The sequence below is a fragment of the Cherax quadricarinatus genome, unplaced genomic scaffold, assembly GCF_038502225.1.
Source record: "Cherax quadricarinatus isolate ZL_2023a unplaced genomic scaffold, ASM3850222v1 Contig2560, whole genome shotgun sequence".
Lineage (NCBI taxonomy): Eukaryota > Metazoa > Arthropoda > Malacostraca > Decapoda > Parastacidae > Cherax > Cherax quadricarinatus.
Window position 1 is genome coordinate 10,184 of NW_027197586.1, and position 15,899 is coordinate 26,082.

Sequence of the window (15,899 nt, forward strand, 5' to 3'; positions counted from 1 at the left end):
AGAAGGACATAGGAAAGCACTGGTTTGGAAATAGAGTTGTGGAAGAGTGAAACAAACTCCTAAGTACCATCAGAGGTTGGATAAATATGTACATGAGTGGGTGTGGGTGGGCATGAGTTGAACCTGACTAGCTTGTGCTACCAGGTCTGATGCCATGCTCCTTCCTTTAAGTGGAAGTGACCTGACTAAGTGGTCATTGTTCTAAGCCAGGGGGTGGCATGGACCTGCTTTGCATAGGTCAGTAGGCCTGTTGCAGCATTCCATCTTTCTTATGTTCTTATGTCTACAACTGGGCTACTGGGGTGGTGACCCCTGATATTGCCTAACAGTAATCTACCACAGAGACCCTGTTTATAAAGGTAACCAAGCATACAGTGTGCTTCCCAGATTTCAGTTGACATTAAGTGTGACACACAAACCTCAGATACTAGCTTGAATCTTACAAGGAGCTACCATTTCTAAACCACTCACCTCTGGTGGAAAAGGTCACCAAAGAGCTGTCTTGCAGCAGCCAAAATAGTTGAGGTTTTACCTGTACCAGGTGGTCCATAAAACAGCAAATTTGGCAACTGAAAAAAAATACAGATGTTACTATACAGCAAGCCTAACAAAGATGTTACAACAGTTTCTGAAAATAGTTTTAGTGAAACAAATGAGGTTTGCCACTGCTCAAGAACCAAACAGAATGGATTAAAAACATAATGAAAGCAAAAGGACAGAAAAACAGATATCAATGTTTTGTATTTTCTGAGTTCCCTGGTAAGGCTCGCAAATATTCATGCATTTAAGGAATACTTTTTTGAACTTTTTTTTTTTTTACAGAGAGTATATACAGTATATCAAACACAAGGTAAACTTAAGACAGCTATGTGATGCTTGTGATAAACTCCATTCACTGAATATATTACAATATCTCTTGCTATCATTTTAAAGTCACAGCAATGAGTAATTACCAGCTTTAAAGTGTACCAAAACAAGAAAATTTATAACATTTATTATACATCAGTGAGTTGTATTATAATAATAAATACTAATAAGAATAATAAATCCTAGGTAGTAGGTTGGTAGACAGCAACTGCCCAGGGAGGTACTACCGTCCTGCCAAGTGAGTGTAAAACGTAAGCCTGTACTGTACTTGTCTTACATGATGGTAGGATTGCTGGTGCCTTTTCCGTTTCAGAAACATGCAAGATTTCGGGTACATCTTGCTACTTCTACTTGCACTTAGGTCACACTACACATACATTTTTTTTTTTTTACCAAGTCGGCCGTCTCGCACCGAGGCAGGGTGACCCAAAAAGAAAGAAAATCCCCAAAACGAAAATACTTTCATCAATCAACACTTTCACCTCACCCACACATAATCACTGTTTTGGCGGAGGTGCTCGGAATACAACAGTTTAGAAGCATATACGTATAAAGATACACAACATATCCCTCCAAACTGCCAGTATCCCAAACCCCTCCTTTAAAGTGCAGGCACTGTACTTCCCATTTCCAGGACTCAAGTCCAGCTATATAAAAATAACAGGTTTCCCTGAATCCCTTCACTAAGTATTACCCTGCTCACACTCCAACAGCTCGTCAGATCCCAAATACCATTCGTCTCCATTCACTCCTATCTAAACACGCTCATGCATGCTTGCTGGAAGTCCAAGCCCCTCGCCCACAAAACCTCCTTTACCCACTCTCTCCAACTTTTTCGAGGACGACCCCTGCCCCGCCTTCCTTTCCCTACAGATTTATACGCTCTCCATGTCATTCTACTTTGATCTATTCTCTCTAAATGACAAAACCATCTCAACACCCCCTCTTCAGCCCTCTGACTAATACTTTTATTAACTCCACACCTTCTCCTAATTTCCACACTCCGAATTTTTTGCATAATATTTACACCACACATTGCCCTTAGACAGGACATCTCCACTGCCTCCAACTGCCTCCTCTACATACATGTACAAGCATATATATACACACCCCTCTGGGTTTTCTTCTATTTTCTTACTAGTTCTTGTCCTTGTTTATTTCCTCTTATCTCCATGGGGAAGTGGAACAGAATTCTCCCTCCATAAGCCATGCGTGTTGTAAGAGGCGACTAAAATGCCGGGGGCAAGGGGCTAGTAACCCTTTCTCCTGTTTAAATTACTAAATTTAAAAAGAGAAACTTTTCGTTTTCCTTTTTAGGCCACCCTGCCTCTCTGGGATACGGCCGGTTTGTTAAAAGAAAGAATAATAATGATAAATACTACTATGATTAATAATGATAAATAATTATTTCTTTTAAACATGCATATTACAGACAATTAGTCTATTAAATCAGACTAACAGACTAAGTCTGTTAAATCAGAAAATAAATACTCTATACTCAGCAGACTGCAGTAACAACACAGTTCTGGCCTGAACTTTGTCCATTAAATCATGAATTGTCTGTAAAAAACAATTCTCATTTAATGGACAGTCTGTCAAATTTGAAATTAATTTACCCAGTGGACCCTAAGAAAAACGGGTAATTCTGGATTTAACAGGATTTTGTCCATTTCTGAATGTTGTCTGGCCACAGATTTTGCTTGTTAAATCCATAGGTTGGTAGACAGCAACCACCCAGGGAAGTACTACCGTCCTGCCAGATGACTGTGAAACAGAAACCTGTAACTGTTTTGCATGATGGTAGGATTGCTGGTTTCTTTTTCTGTCTCATAAACACGCTAGATAACAGGGATATCTTGCTACTCCTACTAACACTTTGGTCACACTTCACAGACACGCACATGCATATATATATACATACATCTAGGTTTTTCTCCTTTTTCTAAATAGTTCTTGTTCTTCTTTATTTCTTCTATTGTCCATGGGGAAGTGGAAAAGAATCTTTCCTCCGTAAGCCATGCGTGTCGTATGAGGCGACTAAAATGCCGGGAGCAATGGGCTAGTAACCCCTTCTCCTGTAGACACTTACTAAAAAAGAGAAGAAGAAAAACTTTATAAAACTGGGATGCTTAAATGTGCGTGGATGTAGTGCGGATGACAAGAAACAGATGATTGCTGATGTTATGAATGAAAAGAAGTTGGATGTCCTGGCCCTAAGCGAAACAAAGCTGAAGGGGGTAGGAGAGTTTCAGTGGGGGGAAATAAATGGGATTAAATCTGGAGTATCTGAGAGAGTTAGAGCAAAGGAAGGGGTAGCAGTAATGTTAAATGATCAGTTATGGAAGGAGAAAAGAGAATATGAATGTGTAAATTCAAGAATTATGTGGATTAAAGTAAAGGTTGGATGCGAGAAGTGGGTCATAATAAGCGTGTATGCACCTGGAGAAGAGAGGAATGCAGAGGAGAGAGAGAGATTTTGGGAGATGTTAAGTGAATGTATAGGAGCCTTTGAACCAAGTGAGAGAGTAATTGTGGTAGGGGACCTGAATGCTAAAGTAGGAGAAACTTTTAGAGAGGGTGTGGTAGGTAAGTTTGGGGTGCCAGGTGTAAATGATAATGGGAGCCCTTTGATTGAACTTTGTATAGAAAGGGGTTTAGTTATAGGTAATACATATTTTAAGAAAAAGAGGATAAATAAGTATACAAGATATGATGTAGGGCAAAATGACAGTAGTTTGTTGGATTATGTATTGGTAGATAAAAGACTGTTGAGTAGACTTCAGGATGTACATGTTTATAGAGGGGCCACAGATATATCAGATCACTTTCTAGTTGTAGCTACACTGAGAGTAAAAGGTAGATGGGATACAAGGAGAATAGAAGCATCAGGGAAGAGAGAGGTGAAGGTTTATAAACTAAAAGAGGAGGCAGTTAGGGTAAGATATAAACAGCTATTGGAGGATAGATGGGCTAATGAGAGCATAGGCAATGGGGTCGAAGAGGTATGGGGTAGGTTTAAAAATGTAGTGTTAGAGTGTTCAGCAGAAGTTTGTGGTTACAGGAAAGTGGGTGCGGGAGGGAAGAGGAGCGATTGGTGGAATGATGATGTAAAGAGAGTAGTAAGGGAGAAAAAGTTAGCATATGAGAAGTTTTTACAAAGTAGAAGTGATGCAAGGAGGGAAGAGTATATGGAGAAAAAGAGAGAGGTTAAGAGAGTGGTGAAGCAATGTAAAAAGAGAGCAAATGAGAGAGTGGGTGAGATGTTATCAACAAATTTTGTTGAAAATAAGAAAAAGTTTTGGAGTGAGATTAACAAGTTAAGAAAGCCTAGAGAACAAATGGATTTGTCAGTTAAAAATAGGAGAGGAGAGTTATTAAATGGAGAGTTAGAGGTATTGGGAAGATGGAGGGAATATTTTGAGGAATTGTTAAATGTTGATGAAGATAGGGAAGCTGTGATTTCGTGTATAGGGCAAGGAGGAATAACATCTTGTAGGAGTGAGGAAGAGCCAGTTGTGAGTGTGGGGGAAGTTCGTGAGGCAGTAGGTAAAATGAAAGGGGGTAAGGCAGCCGGGATTGATGGGATAAAGATAGAAATGTTAAAAGCAGGTGGGGATATAGTTTTGGAGTGGTTGGTGCAATTATTTAATAAATGTATGGAAGAGGGTAAGGTACCTAGGGATTGGCAGAGAGCATGCATAGTTCCTTTGTATAAAGGCAAAGGGGATAAAAGAGAGTGCAAAAATTATAGGGGGATAAGTCTGCTGAGTATACCTGGTAAAGTGTATGGTAGAGTTATTATTGAAAGAATTAAGAGTAAGACGGAGAATAGGATAGCAGATGAACAAGGAGGCTTTAGGAAAGGTAGGGGGTGTGTGGACCAGGTGTTTACAGTGAAACATATAAGTGAACAGTATTTAGATAAGGCTAAAGAGGTCTTTGTGGCATTTATGGATTTGGAAAAGGCGTATGACAGGGTGGATAGGGGGGCAATGTGGCAGATGTTGCAAGTGTATGGTGTAGGAGGTAGGTTACTGAAAGCAGTGAAGAGTTTTTACGAGGATAGTGAGGCTCAAGTTAGAGTATGTAGGAAAGAGGGAAATTATTTCCCAGTAAAAGTAGGCCTTAGACAAGGATGTGTGATGTCACCGTGGTTGTTTAATATATTTATAGATGGGGTTGTAAGAGAAGTAAATGCGAGGGTCTTGACAAGAGGCGTGGAGTTAAAAGATAAAGAATCACACACAAAGTGGGAGTTGTCACAGCTGCTCTTTGCTGATGACACTGTGCTCTTGGGAGATTCTGAAGAGAAGTTGCAGAGATTGGTGGATGAATTTGGTAGGGTGTGCAAAAGAAGAAAATTAAAGGTGAATACAGGAAAGAGTAAGGTTATGAGGATAACAAAAAGATTAGGTGATGAAAGATTGAATATCAGATTGGAGGGAGAGAGTATGGAGGAGGTGAATGTATTCAGATATTTGGGAGTGGACGTGTCAGCGGATGGGTCTATGAAAGATGAGGTGAATCATAGAATTGATGAGGGAAAAAGAGTGAGTGGTGCACTTAGGAGTCTGTGGAGACAAAGAACTTTGTCCTTGGAGGCAAAGAGGGGAATGTATGAGAGTATAGTTTTACCAACGCTCTTATATGGGTGTGAAGCATGGGTGATGAATGTTGCAGCGAGGAGAAGGCTGGAGGCAGTGGAGATGTCATGTCTGAGGGCAATGTGTGGTGTGAATATAATGCAGAGAATTCGTAGTTTGGAAGTTAGGAGGAGGTGCGGGATTACCAAAACTGTTGTCCAGAGGGCTGAGGAAGGGTTGTTGAGGTGGTTCGGACATGTAGAGAGAATGGAGCGAAACAGAATGACTTCAAGAGTGTATCAGTCTGTAGTGGAAGGAAGGCGGGGTAGGGGTCGGCCTAGGAAAGGTTGGAGAGAGGGGGTAAAGGAGGTTTTGTGTGCGAGGGGCTTGGACTTCCAGCAGGTATGCATGAGCGTGTTTGATAGGAGTGAATGGAGACAAATGGTTTTTAATACTTGACGTGCTGTTGGAGTGTGAGCAAAGTAACATTTATGAAGGGGTTCAGGGAAACCGGCAGGCCGGACTTGAGTCCTGGAGATGGGAAGTACAGTGCCTGCACTCTGAAGGAGGGGTGTTAATGTTGCAGTTTAAAAACTGTAGTGTAAAGCACCCTTCTGGCAAGACAGTGATGGAGTGAATGATGGTGAAAGTTTTTCTTTTTCGGGCCACCCTGCCTTGGTGGGAATCGGCCAGTGTGATAATAAAAAAAAAAATATGGCCAAAATAAAAAACTGGTGACTAAAGTTTGATCTTGCAACACCCACTGAGTACATGCTGTACCTTTATATTCTGAATTGACATACTGTGAATCTTTTCATTCAGAACATTATAAAAGCACTCACATCAGCACCCTGCAGTGTACTTTTGAGTACAGACACAACTTCATCTTGGTAAGCAACATCTTCTACTGTTTTTGGCCGGCTGAAAAGAAAAATCTCTCTTAAATAATATCTATGGTATTTTATTATCTTGACCAAATAGCAGTTATGAGATTATATTGAAAAATTAGTACAAATAATTTTTTCATGCTCAAGAGGTATTTTCAGTTTACAAGTGTTTGCCAACACACTTTACCCATTAATGAAAAGTGAGCCCACTTGGAGATAAATAAGACACAGGTAAAAAGAGAGGTAGCACAAGCTTCACTTAAAGTAACCCGTACCTGTCACTCAAACAGGCACCTATCACTTGCTCTAACACACCGTTGTTAAACAAATTTATATAAAGCAAACTACATGTAAACGACAAAGTACAGAGGATTAAGGACAATAAATTTCTGAAGCAGTGACAATGAATAAAACAGTAAGAGTTCCAAAGTGTACAGTGAACCCTCTTATTAATCAACTAATAGGGAAAGGGGATATACATGTATAATACTGCCAGCTGTCCAAAACTTCCAAATTATGAAATTAATTTTTCATGATTGTCCAACTGTCTTCTGAAGTAGTGGACTTGGTCCACTGATGTGGAAGATAACCAAACACTAAGAATATAAGCATTGTACAATACTGTATGGCAATTTTATGTGCCTTTTCATGGAGGAGAGACGAGGTGTAAACTGTCGTAATCAATAATGGTGACTCAAAATAAGTTATTCTGGGGTCAGAGATGCTGTAAAGCTCAACTAGCATCTACACTAAATTTAATGAGATGTTTTACATATTTACAAAGGAAATTTTTTTAATGAAGGCATTAATCAATAATTGTTGAAATAAAGTCCACTGTAAAAACCAAATGAGAAGTCAAGAAATAAGAGAATATTAATAAAAACAAAGTTTCAGGAGCAGCCGAGATATTACACAAGTTTAAAGAGAACGTAAAGGTAAACTGGTAGACAAATAGTAAATTTTGTTAAAGGTAACTGGGAGGCCCATGTAAACTATAGGCCTTTAGCACTGGTAAGTTAATAGATAAGAGGTAAGTGTTGTTGCAAAAATTCTTGAATATGCCATTGAATAAAAAGATTCTTATTATTCACAAGAAAGTGCTAAAACAGAATGGATCATGTAACAGATAAAAATAGATCAAACAAATGGAGAACAAAAATGGTATCCAAGAGGAATACTAATAATGCTGAAGGTCCCAAAAAGATGAATGAAATGTGAATCTCTGATGGTATCTAAGAAAATAGAGGATTAAGATATGCTTGCAGACAGCTCACCTGTCACTGAAACAGCACACTCCTTGGATCTGAAGAAATAATCCATCTGTACAATAAGAAAGAATGACAAGAAAATAGTCTGTGAAATGACTAGTGCAGACAGTGACATGCTAAAAATGACAGAGGCCAATACAGCTAAGAAAAAAAAGTATTAAGACAACAAGGGCAGGGCTTACATTAATACAGCATAAAACAGTGTAGAGATGGTTTGAAAACTTTACAAGGCATGATGGGCTTCATAAACATTAGTAGTGTAAGAGCATCAGTTGATTATGTTGCTGAGGGAAATTTCTCTGGAAAACGTACAGAGGAGGATGACAAAGATGATCCCATGTATCAGAAATCTTCCATATGAGGATAGACTGAGGGCCCTGAATCTGCACTCTTTCGAAAGGCGTAGAATTAGGGGGGACATGATCGAGGTGTATAAATGGAAAACAGGAATAAATAAAGGGTATGTAAATAGCGTGCTGAAAATTTCCAGCCAAGACAGGACTCGCAGCAATGGCTTCAAGTTGGAAAAATTCAGATTCAGGAAGGATATAGGAAAGCACTGGTTTGGTAATAGAGTCATGGATGAGTGGAACAAACTCCCGAGTACAGTTACGTTGTGTAGTTTTAAAAATAGGTTAGATAAATACATGAGTGGGTGTGGGTGGGTGTGAGTTGAACCTGACTAGCTTGTGCTGCTGGGTCTGGTGCCATGCTCCATCCTCGAGTGGAGGTGACCAGACTGGGTGGGTCATTGGGCTAATCCAGGGGAAGGGGGGTCATTGGGCTAATCCGGGGGGACGACATGGACCTGCTCCGCATGGGCCAGTAGGCCTGTTGCAGTGTTCCTTCTTTCTTATGTTCTTATATTCTTTGCACAAATGAATTCAGATTACACAGAGTCCCACACAAGTGTTTAATGCTGTCAAAGACAGGTATTTTGGAAGCAAATATTGTCAAGAAATTACATTAGCAAACAAAATTGTACAATTGGGTTCAAGGCAGCTAAATATAGGTTCAGCTTGCTTTTCTGTATAAATGTAACAGATGATTTCAAGTGCAAGCCTATGGTAATTTACTGCTCAGGTCAAGACAGCCTGTTTGCCTGTTATTTTGCACTAACAGTGCAACATAGATAACTGAAACCATTTGTTGATTGGTTCAAGCATTAATTTATTTCTACAGCCGAGATGTACCCAGACACAAAGAATCTTGCATTGAAGTTCTCCTCTTTCTTGATAATTCCCATAGGCCTCCTTAAATGTTGCAGTCTGTCTATCCAAGTGTCAAGGTTGAATTTTCACCACCAAATATGACACATTTGATACAGCTACTGAATCAGTGAGTCATTACAACACTTAAGTGGCACTACACACAGAAGGTCATGAAAAAATTCATCACATCATGGATCCACTTATGTAAAAATGGCACAAAAGAAAGTGCCTAATCAACCATAAATGCAGGCGGAGGTCAATTATGGCTTTCTGTAGTGAATAATTTCTTGTTTTTCCTCAGTAAATACTGTAGTCAGATCGAGGAAACAGTCTGTGACATGCAAAGGATTATGAGAAATTCCTGAAGTAAACTTAAACGAACTATTAGAAGACTATGACGACAAAGCACGTACTGAAGAAATGTTGGAGGACCTCAATTCCCAGTTAGGAATGATGCAGATAGAAGAGGATGATGAAGAACAACTTCAAGATATGTAAAGTAAAAGGACACAAGTGCAACTAATGTGACATTTTATTGTGGCAACGTTTCGCTCTCCGTAGCAGTAGCAGTAGCAGCAGTAGTAGCAGTAGTATAGTAGTAGTAGAATAGTAGTAGTATAGTAGTAGTAGTAGTATAGTAGTAGTATAGTAGTAGTATAGTAGTAGTATAGTAGTAGTAGTAGTAGTATAGTAGTAGTATAGTAGTAGTAGTAGTATAGTAGTAGTATAGTAGTAGTAGTAGTAGTAGTACAGTAGTAGTATAGTAGTACAGTAGTAGTATAGTAGTAGTAGTAGTATAGTAATAGTATAGTAGTAGTAGTAGTATAGTAATAGTAGTAGTATAGTAATAGTAGTAGTATAGTAGTAGTAGTATAGTAGTAGTAGTATAGTAGTAGTATAGTAGTAGTAGTATAGTAGTAGTAGTATAGTAGTAGTATAGTAGTAGTATAGTAGTAGTAGTAGTAGTAGTAGTATAGTAGTATAGTAGTAGTAGTATAGTAGTAGTAGTAGTAGTATAGTAGTAGTAGTATAGTAGTAGTAGTATAGTAGTAGTATAGTAGTAGTATAGTAGTAGTATAGTAGTAGTATAGTAGTAGTATAGTAGTAGTATAGTAGTAGTAGTATAGTAGTAGTAGTAGTAGTATAGTAGTAGTAGTAGTAGTAGTAGTAGTAGTAGTAGTAGTAGTAGTAGTAGTAGTAGTAGTAGTATAGTAGTAGTAGTAGTATAGTAGTAGTAGTAGTATAGTAGTAGTAGTAGTATAGTAGTAGTAGTAGTATAGTAGTAGTAGTATAGTAGTAGTAGTAGTATAGTAGTAGTAGTAGTAGTAGTAGTAGTATAGTAGTAGTAGTAGTAGTATAGTAGCATAGTAGCAGTAGTAGTACAATATGTTAGAACAATTAACTTGCACATGAGTAAACGATATAAAGGCTATTACTTGGGAAACATAAAAATTGGTTAGGCAAATATTTCTATTGGAGGCTGGATAGAGAAGGTCTGTTTCAATGTTCATTCTCTGTAATGTGCTTGTGTAGTATTAACAGGAGAGACTACGTGATGGCAGGATTTACTGTTTTCAGGAGGATTCTTACTAAGACTTCAGAGATGGTGAAGCTACCTTTGTTTTGTTTAATTGGGTCTGGTGCAGTGCTCCATCCTTGAGTGGAGATGATCAGACTGGGTGGGTCATTGGGTTAATCCAGGGGGGGGGGTCATTGGTCTAATCCGGGGGGGGGGGGGACATTGACCTGCTCCGCATGGGTCAGTAGGCCTGTTGCAGTGTTCATTCTTTCTTATGTTCTTAATTGTATTAGAAACAGCTATTAGTGAAGACTCGAGGCATTTGCGTCTGCGGAAATTAGTTTCTTTGATCACTAGTTGGGCTTCCCTGAACTTCATGAGATGATTGGTGGAATTTCGGTGTTGTACACAGGCGTTGTTCAAGTTATCGTTCCTACATGCATAAATGTGTTCACTGAGGTGGGTGTCGAGGTTTCTTGCTGTTTCACCTACATAAATCTTGTCGCAGCCTCCACAGGGTATAGTGTAAACCCCTGCGTTGACTGGTTCGTGGTGCTTGGATTTTGTTCTGGTTAGATCCTTTATCGAAGTGCTGGAAGCGATGGCGACTCTGGTGTTAGCTTGTGAAAGTACTTTAGAAACGTTCAGTGCAACCTGGCTGTTGGGAAGAATTATAATTTCATTATAATTATAACACAAGCACATTACAGAGAATGAACATTGAAACAGACCTTCTCTATCCAGCCTCCAATAGAAATATTTGTCTAACCAATTTTTATGTTTCCCAAGTAATAGCCTTTATATCGTTTACTCATGTGCAAGTTAATTTTTCTAACATATTGTATTACTTCTACTACTACTACTACCACCACTACTATTGCACCTCACTCTGAGCCTATATGTACCCTCTGTGTCCATGTACTGTTTGTAACAGCTTGACAAAGCTCCTGGAGAGCAAAATGTTGCCACAATAAAATGTCACATTAGTTGCACTTGTGTCCTTTTACTTTACATATTGTCGGTAATTCTACCAACTTTATTACAACTTCAAGATAAACAGTAAACACTGTGAGAGTTAAGCGAGAAATTCCAAGGTGTTTAGAGCAGGTGATGATGCCTTACTGTCACTGGTGTAAAATACTAATGTGAAACCAAAACAGACACAATTACATAAAAACACATGAACTGAAGAACACTAGCAGGTCTACTGACCCATACATGGCAGGTATGGACCAAAAGGCCAGCTGCTGCTATCTGTGACCTGGGAAGGGAGAGAGTGAATAAACTGTACAGGAGAAAGGCTCTTTATACAAACCCACAATGTGGAATTGTTTAAAATATACATAGTTTCCTATACCCATAATGCATAATTAACCCTTAAATGGTCCAAACGTATATATACGTTTTTTCAACATCTGAAAGTATGTAAAAAAATGTAGATGATCTTTTTTGTTTTACATTTGAAAACGTGTAAAAAAAACTTTTATCTACATTTTTTTTTTGTTATATTTGAAAATATGTAAAAAAAAAAGTAGATCTACTTTTGTAGCACTACGAATTTGAACGTCGATCTCTTTGGACCGTTTAAGGGTTAATTAAAAGATACAGTTTCCTTAAGTCAATTAATTGTTATTACAGTCATATTGGTTTTCAGCACTCTAAAAAACATAAGGTGAAATACAAACCTTTTTTCTCCAAAGCACAAAAATGTCTTAAAATTTGTAGACTTGTGTTATTGTGCCTATTTTTGTGTTGTCAAAGAATTTACTTATGTGCCCACTCCAGTACAAGCATCAACCATTGAGAACCCTACATTCACATCAACACAAGAACCATATTCATCCTCTTCAGCCTATGATGGCCACATCAACCATCTCCACAAACTCCCCATAGTCTTCAGATTAGTTAGTGCTAAATTAGATTACAGGCTGATTTCTAGAAATGTAACCTATGCTCTTGCTATTTGTGGTTGCGTGCGTGCGTGCATGTGTGTGGTTGCGTGCGTGTGTGTGTGGTTGCGTGCGTGTGTGTGTGTGTGGGTGGTTGCGTGCGTGTGTTTGCGTGCGTGCGTGTTTGCGTGCGTGCGTGTGTTTGCGTGCGTGCGTGTGTTTGCGTGCGTGCGTGTGTTTGCGTGCGTGCGTGCGTGTGTGTGTGGGTGTGTGTGTGGGTATGTGTGGGTGTGTGGGTGTGTGTGTGTGTGTGTGTGTGTGTGTGTGTGTGTGTGTGTGTGTGAGACTCGACAATCAATATTTGCACCAGTAACTCATTACAGTTGTGACCGGGTGTGGAAGTGTGAATTGCTCATTACACTATAATTTGTTCATGATTGTAGCCATGTATAAATGTAAGTAACCATTCTACAGAATTCATTACCTTTGTAACTTGTGAGCTCATTATCTTTGTACCTAGTTCAGCTATCAAAACTTTGGGGGCCCAGTCCCTGGACCCATTACGTACCTCTGTAATCTGTAAATACCTTTGTAACTTGTCATGATTGTGACCAGACCTACCTGGAGTTCATTACCTTTGTAAATTGTGAGTTCATTACCTTTGTAAATTGTGAGTTCATTACCTCTGTAACTTGCTCAGCTATCAAAACTTTGGAGTCCAGTCCCTGGACCAATTATGTACCTCTGTAATCTTTTGACTACCGCCCACAGGATGGGTATGGGGTGCATAATAAACATATTAAACTAACTAACTGCTCTTGCTGACAGTCTACTGTACTATATAATATATGTATATACTATGCAGGTGACCCATGACTTATGATCCCCCACCAGCATTTATGACCATTTTTCATGGCAAAATAGCCCCTAAAAAAATCATGTCCACAGCTGGTATTTACAACATGATACCATGGACTACACACATCACCCCACAACAAGTAAGAGAGAGAGAGAGTTAGACTTGCTAATCTGCAGCTTCTGCTTCAACTGTGTGCATCTCTTTCACACAGTTCTTCATTGTTAGTTTTGTACATTACCTTAACAATTTTTGATGGTCACAACGTCTGACAAAACAAAAAGCAATCCAAGGAGTGGAAAATAAACAAAGGAGCCCAGGAAAGCCCTTACTTTGGAAATTAAACATGTAATTGTGAATATTCATAATTTAGAAATTAACGTGTAAGAAATGGCTAATAAACATGAATTTAGGAATTCAACCATGAAAAAGACTTTGAAGGATAATGCTAAATATTTAAACTGAACTGAAGACAGCAAGATCAATGCAAACACTGAATGGAAAAAATACAAGCCTATTTTCATTTTAAATGTTTTTAGTTAATAAATGTAAAGAAATATACAATGGAATATTAGTTTTATTTGGCCTTCCTTCATATCTGAGGACAGTTTTGGTAATTTTATTGTAGGAAATTAGTTCTCATGAACAAAAATCACCATTTATGACATTAAACCCACAGAAAATAAGATCTTTAATTTGCAATGGTTCAATTTATGGTAGGTCTCCATATACCAATCAAGTTGTAAGTGAAGGGGTCATCTGTGTATATACGCACACATGAAATCATGCAGTCATAACTGTGATGAACAGTTCAGTTTCTTCTCAAGCTTCCAACACAACTGAAACAACTCAGGACTGAGAAAAAATTTCAGGAACACAAACACATCCAATCAGAATCAGAGTGGAACAATTTTATTCATTGTTGCAATAGGGGCTACGACGTCCAATTTCAAGAGCAACCCCATTTCACGACAGCTAAGTCTGTATAAGTTATAATATGTACGTGTAGAAATAAAGATTATCATCATCATTATTATATACACACATTCTCAAGATACTTTTTGGGGGGAAACAAAGCAGAAAGGGGAGCTAAACCCAGGATAACTTTTTCTCCTTCACTTGGAATGCTTAACAACAACAACACTTTCAAGCTTCAGCACCCCTCAAGGAAGGTTCCTTGATGTTGGTGAGGGGCTCTTGATTTAGGGAATTGGATCTGTGCTCCAGTTCCCCGAATTAATCCTGAATGCCTTCCACATCCCCCCCCAGGTGCTGTATAATCCTCCGGGTTTAGCGCTTCCCCCTTGATTATAATAATAATAATAATAATAATAATAATAATAATAATCAAGCTTCAGCAAAAAACATACTATTTCTCAACCCATGGTGTAGGTCCCTTCTTCTTGGGAACCTTTTCCTTACTAGGACCTGCTGAGCTGGAGCTTGCACTCAGCTTGCCTGTCTTCAGGAAAGCATGCATGATTCCTCAACTCTGTAATAAGATAAAAAAAAAAACTATTTATAATTAACACACACTCAAGGATAATCCAAAATATTTCTGTAAAATAAGTGATTATGGTGTCACAACATACATGTACAGTGTAGTAATTGCATCTTTCCTTGGTTACTAGCAGATATATCTGGATATATATTCGGGGTTATGCTGAACAAGGTATGTTTGTGCAAAATTAAACTATGCCACAATGAATAAAATAGAAAATATCATACAAGGAAATAAATTTATAAATCTACAAATAGAAAATATGATATAAGGATCCTGGGTAATTTACATTATGTATGATAATTGTATTTATGTGTACCTGTGCCTAAATAAACTTAATTACTGTCTTATTCGCCAATGAAAAAAACGAAAGGTAACCTCAAAAATTTATTAAAATAAGTATCTGCTAATGTGTCATTTCCTCTTCAGGATTATCTAGGCAACATTACACAGAAGTTTTATATACCACACTAAATACGTTCAAAATAAACATACAAATGTATTATATGATGAATTAACTTTGATAAGCTCAACAAGGTGGTGATTGACTTCCCTTGTTATCTGTACCACTTACACGTTATGTATCATATTTACAACATAGAAGTACTCACATAAACAACCTAGAGGCACAATTACAGCTAATAAACATATAAAGGATGTCTTCCAACTACAAAAAGCCTTCATAAAGCAGCAACAGCTGAGTGATATTTCCCGCCTGACTGAGGTAAACACTGGCTGGCTGCTGCTCCTGGTGCCTCACACAACTGAAAATTATTACTCAACTTCCCTAAATAAATAAAAGTAACACATTACTTCATCGTGTTCTAGTATTTCTTGTTTTAAAACAAAAATTTATTTATTTTAATATATATTTTTGGCATTTTATTAAGAGAAAAAAAAAACTTAAAAATTTTTCAATAGTGCAACTTTTCCATTGTAATGGGTTCTCTAATTTTTTTTTCCGGTTTGAGGGCGTTAAGACCGTAGGGGGTTCAATGGAAGATATTTAGGTTCGATCCAAGGAAGGAGATGACAATTCCAGTTCCTTGGATCACGAGCCTCTTCATAAAATACATGATTTCGTTCGGATTTTTAACCCCGCAGGGTTAGCCACCCAGGATAATCCAAGAAAGTCAGTGTAAGTCATCGAGGACTGTCTGTCTTATTTCCCTGGCACTCCGATTTATTTGTTTATTTATTTATTAATTTGAACATGATACAGAGAAGTACAAGGAATACAATTTTTTAAAGTGCAGCATGCCAAAGCCCCTTGTATGCAGAGCATTATGGGCAGGCTTAAAATTTACTTAAGATTAAC

The 15,899-nt window shown here is 38.2% G+C and overlaps 1 protein-coding gene across 1 annotated transcript; it reads right to left on the reverse strand.

The window, feature by feature from the left end:
* Positions 1 to 425: 425 nt before the first annotated feature.
* Positions 426 to 15,334, reverse strand: LOC128706286 (replication factor C subunit 4). The gene is made up of 4 exons (XM_070081395.1): positions 15,193 to 15,334; positions 14,451 to 14,572; positions 6,293 to 6,371; positions 426 to 569 (listed from the first exon to the last, which is right to left on the reverse strand). Exons 2-4 carry the CDS (start codon positions 14,558 to 14,560, stop codon positions 468 to 470), a joined length of 291 nt encoding a protein of 96 aa, XP_069937496.1. The 5' UTR covers positions 14,561 to 14,572; positions 15,193 to 15,334; the 3' UTR covers positions 426 to 467.
* Between the last annotated feature and the right edge of the window lie 565 nt (positions 15,335 to 15,899).

Excerpts from the sequence above, each read along its gene's own strand:
- LOC128706286 (XM_070081395.1), bottom strand. The coding sequence starts at position 14,560 with ATGCATGCTTTCCTGAAGACAGGCAAGCTGAGTGCAAGCTCCAGCTCA. Across the intron at positions 6,372-14,450 it reads ACACCATGGGTTGAGAAATA|CCGGCCAAAAACAGTAGAAG; the intron begins GTATGTTTTTTG and ends TTTTCTTTTCAG. Across the intron at positions 570-6,292 it reads GTACACTGCAGGGTGCTGAT|TTGCCAAATTTGCTGTTTTA; the intron begins GTGAGTGCTTTT and ends ATTTTTTTTCAG.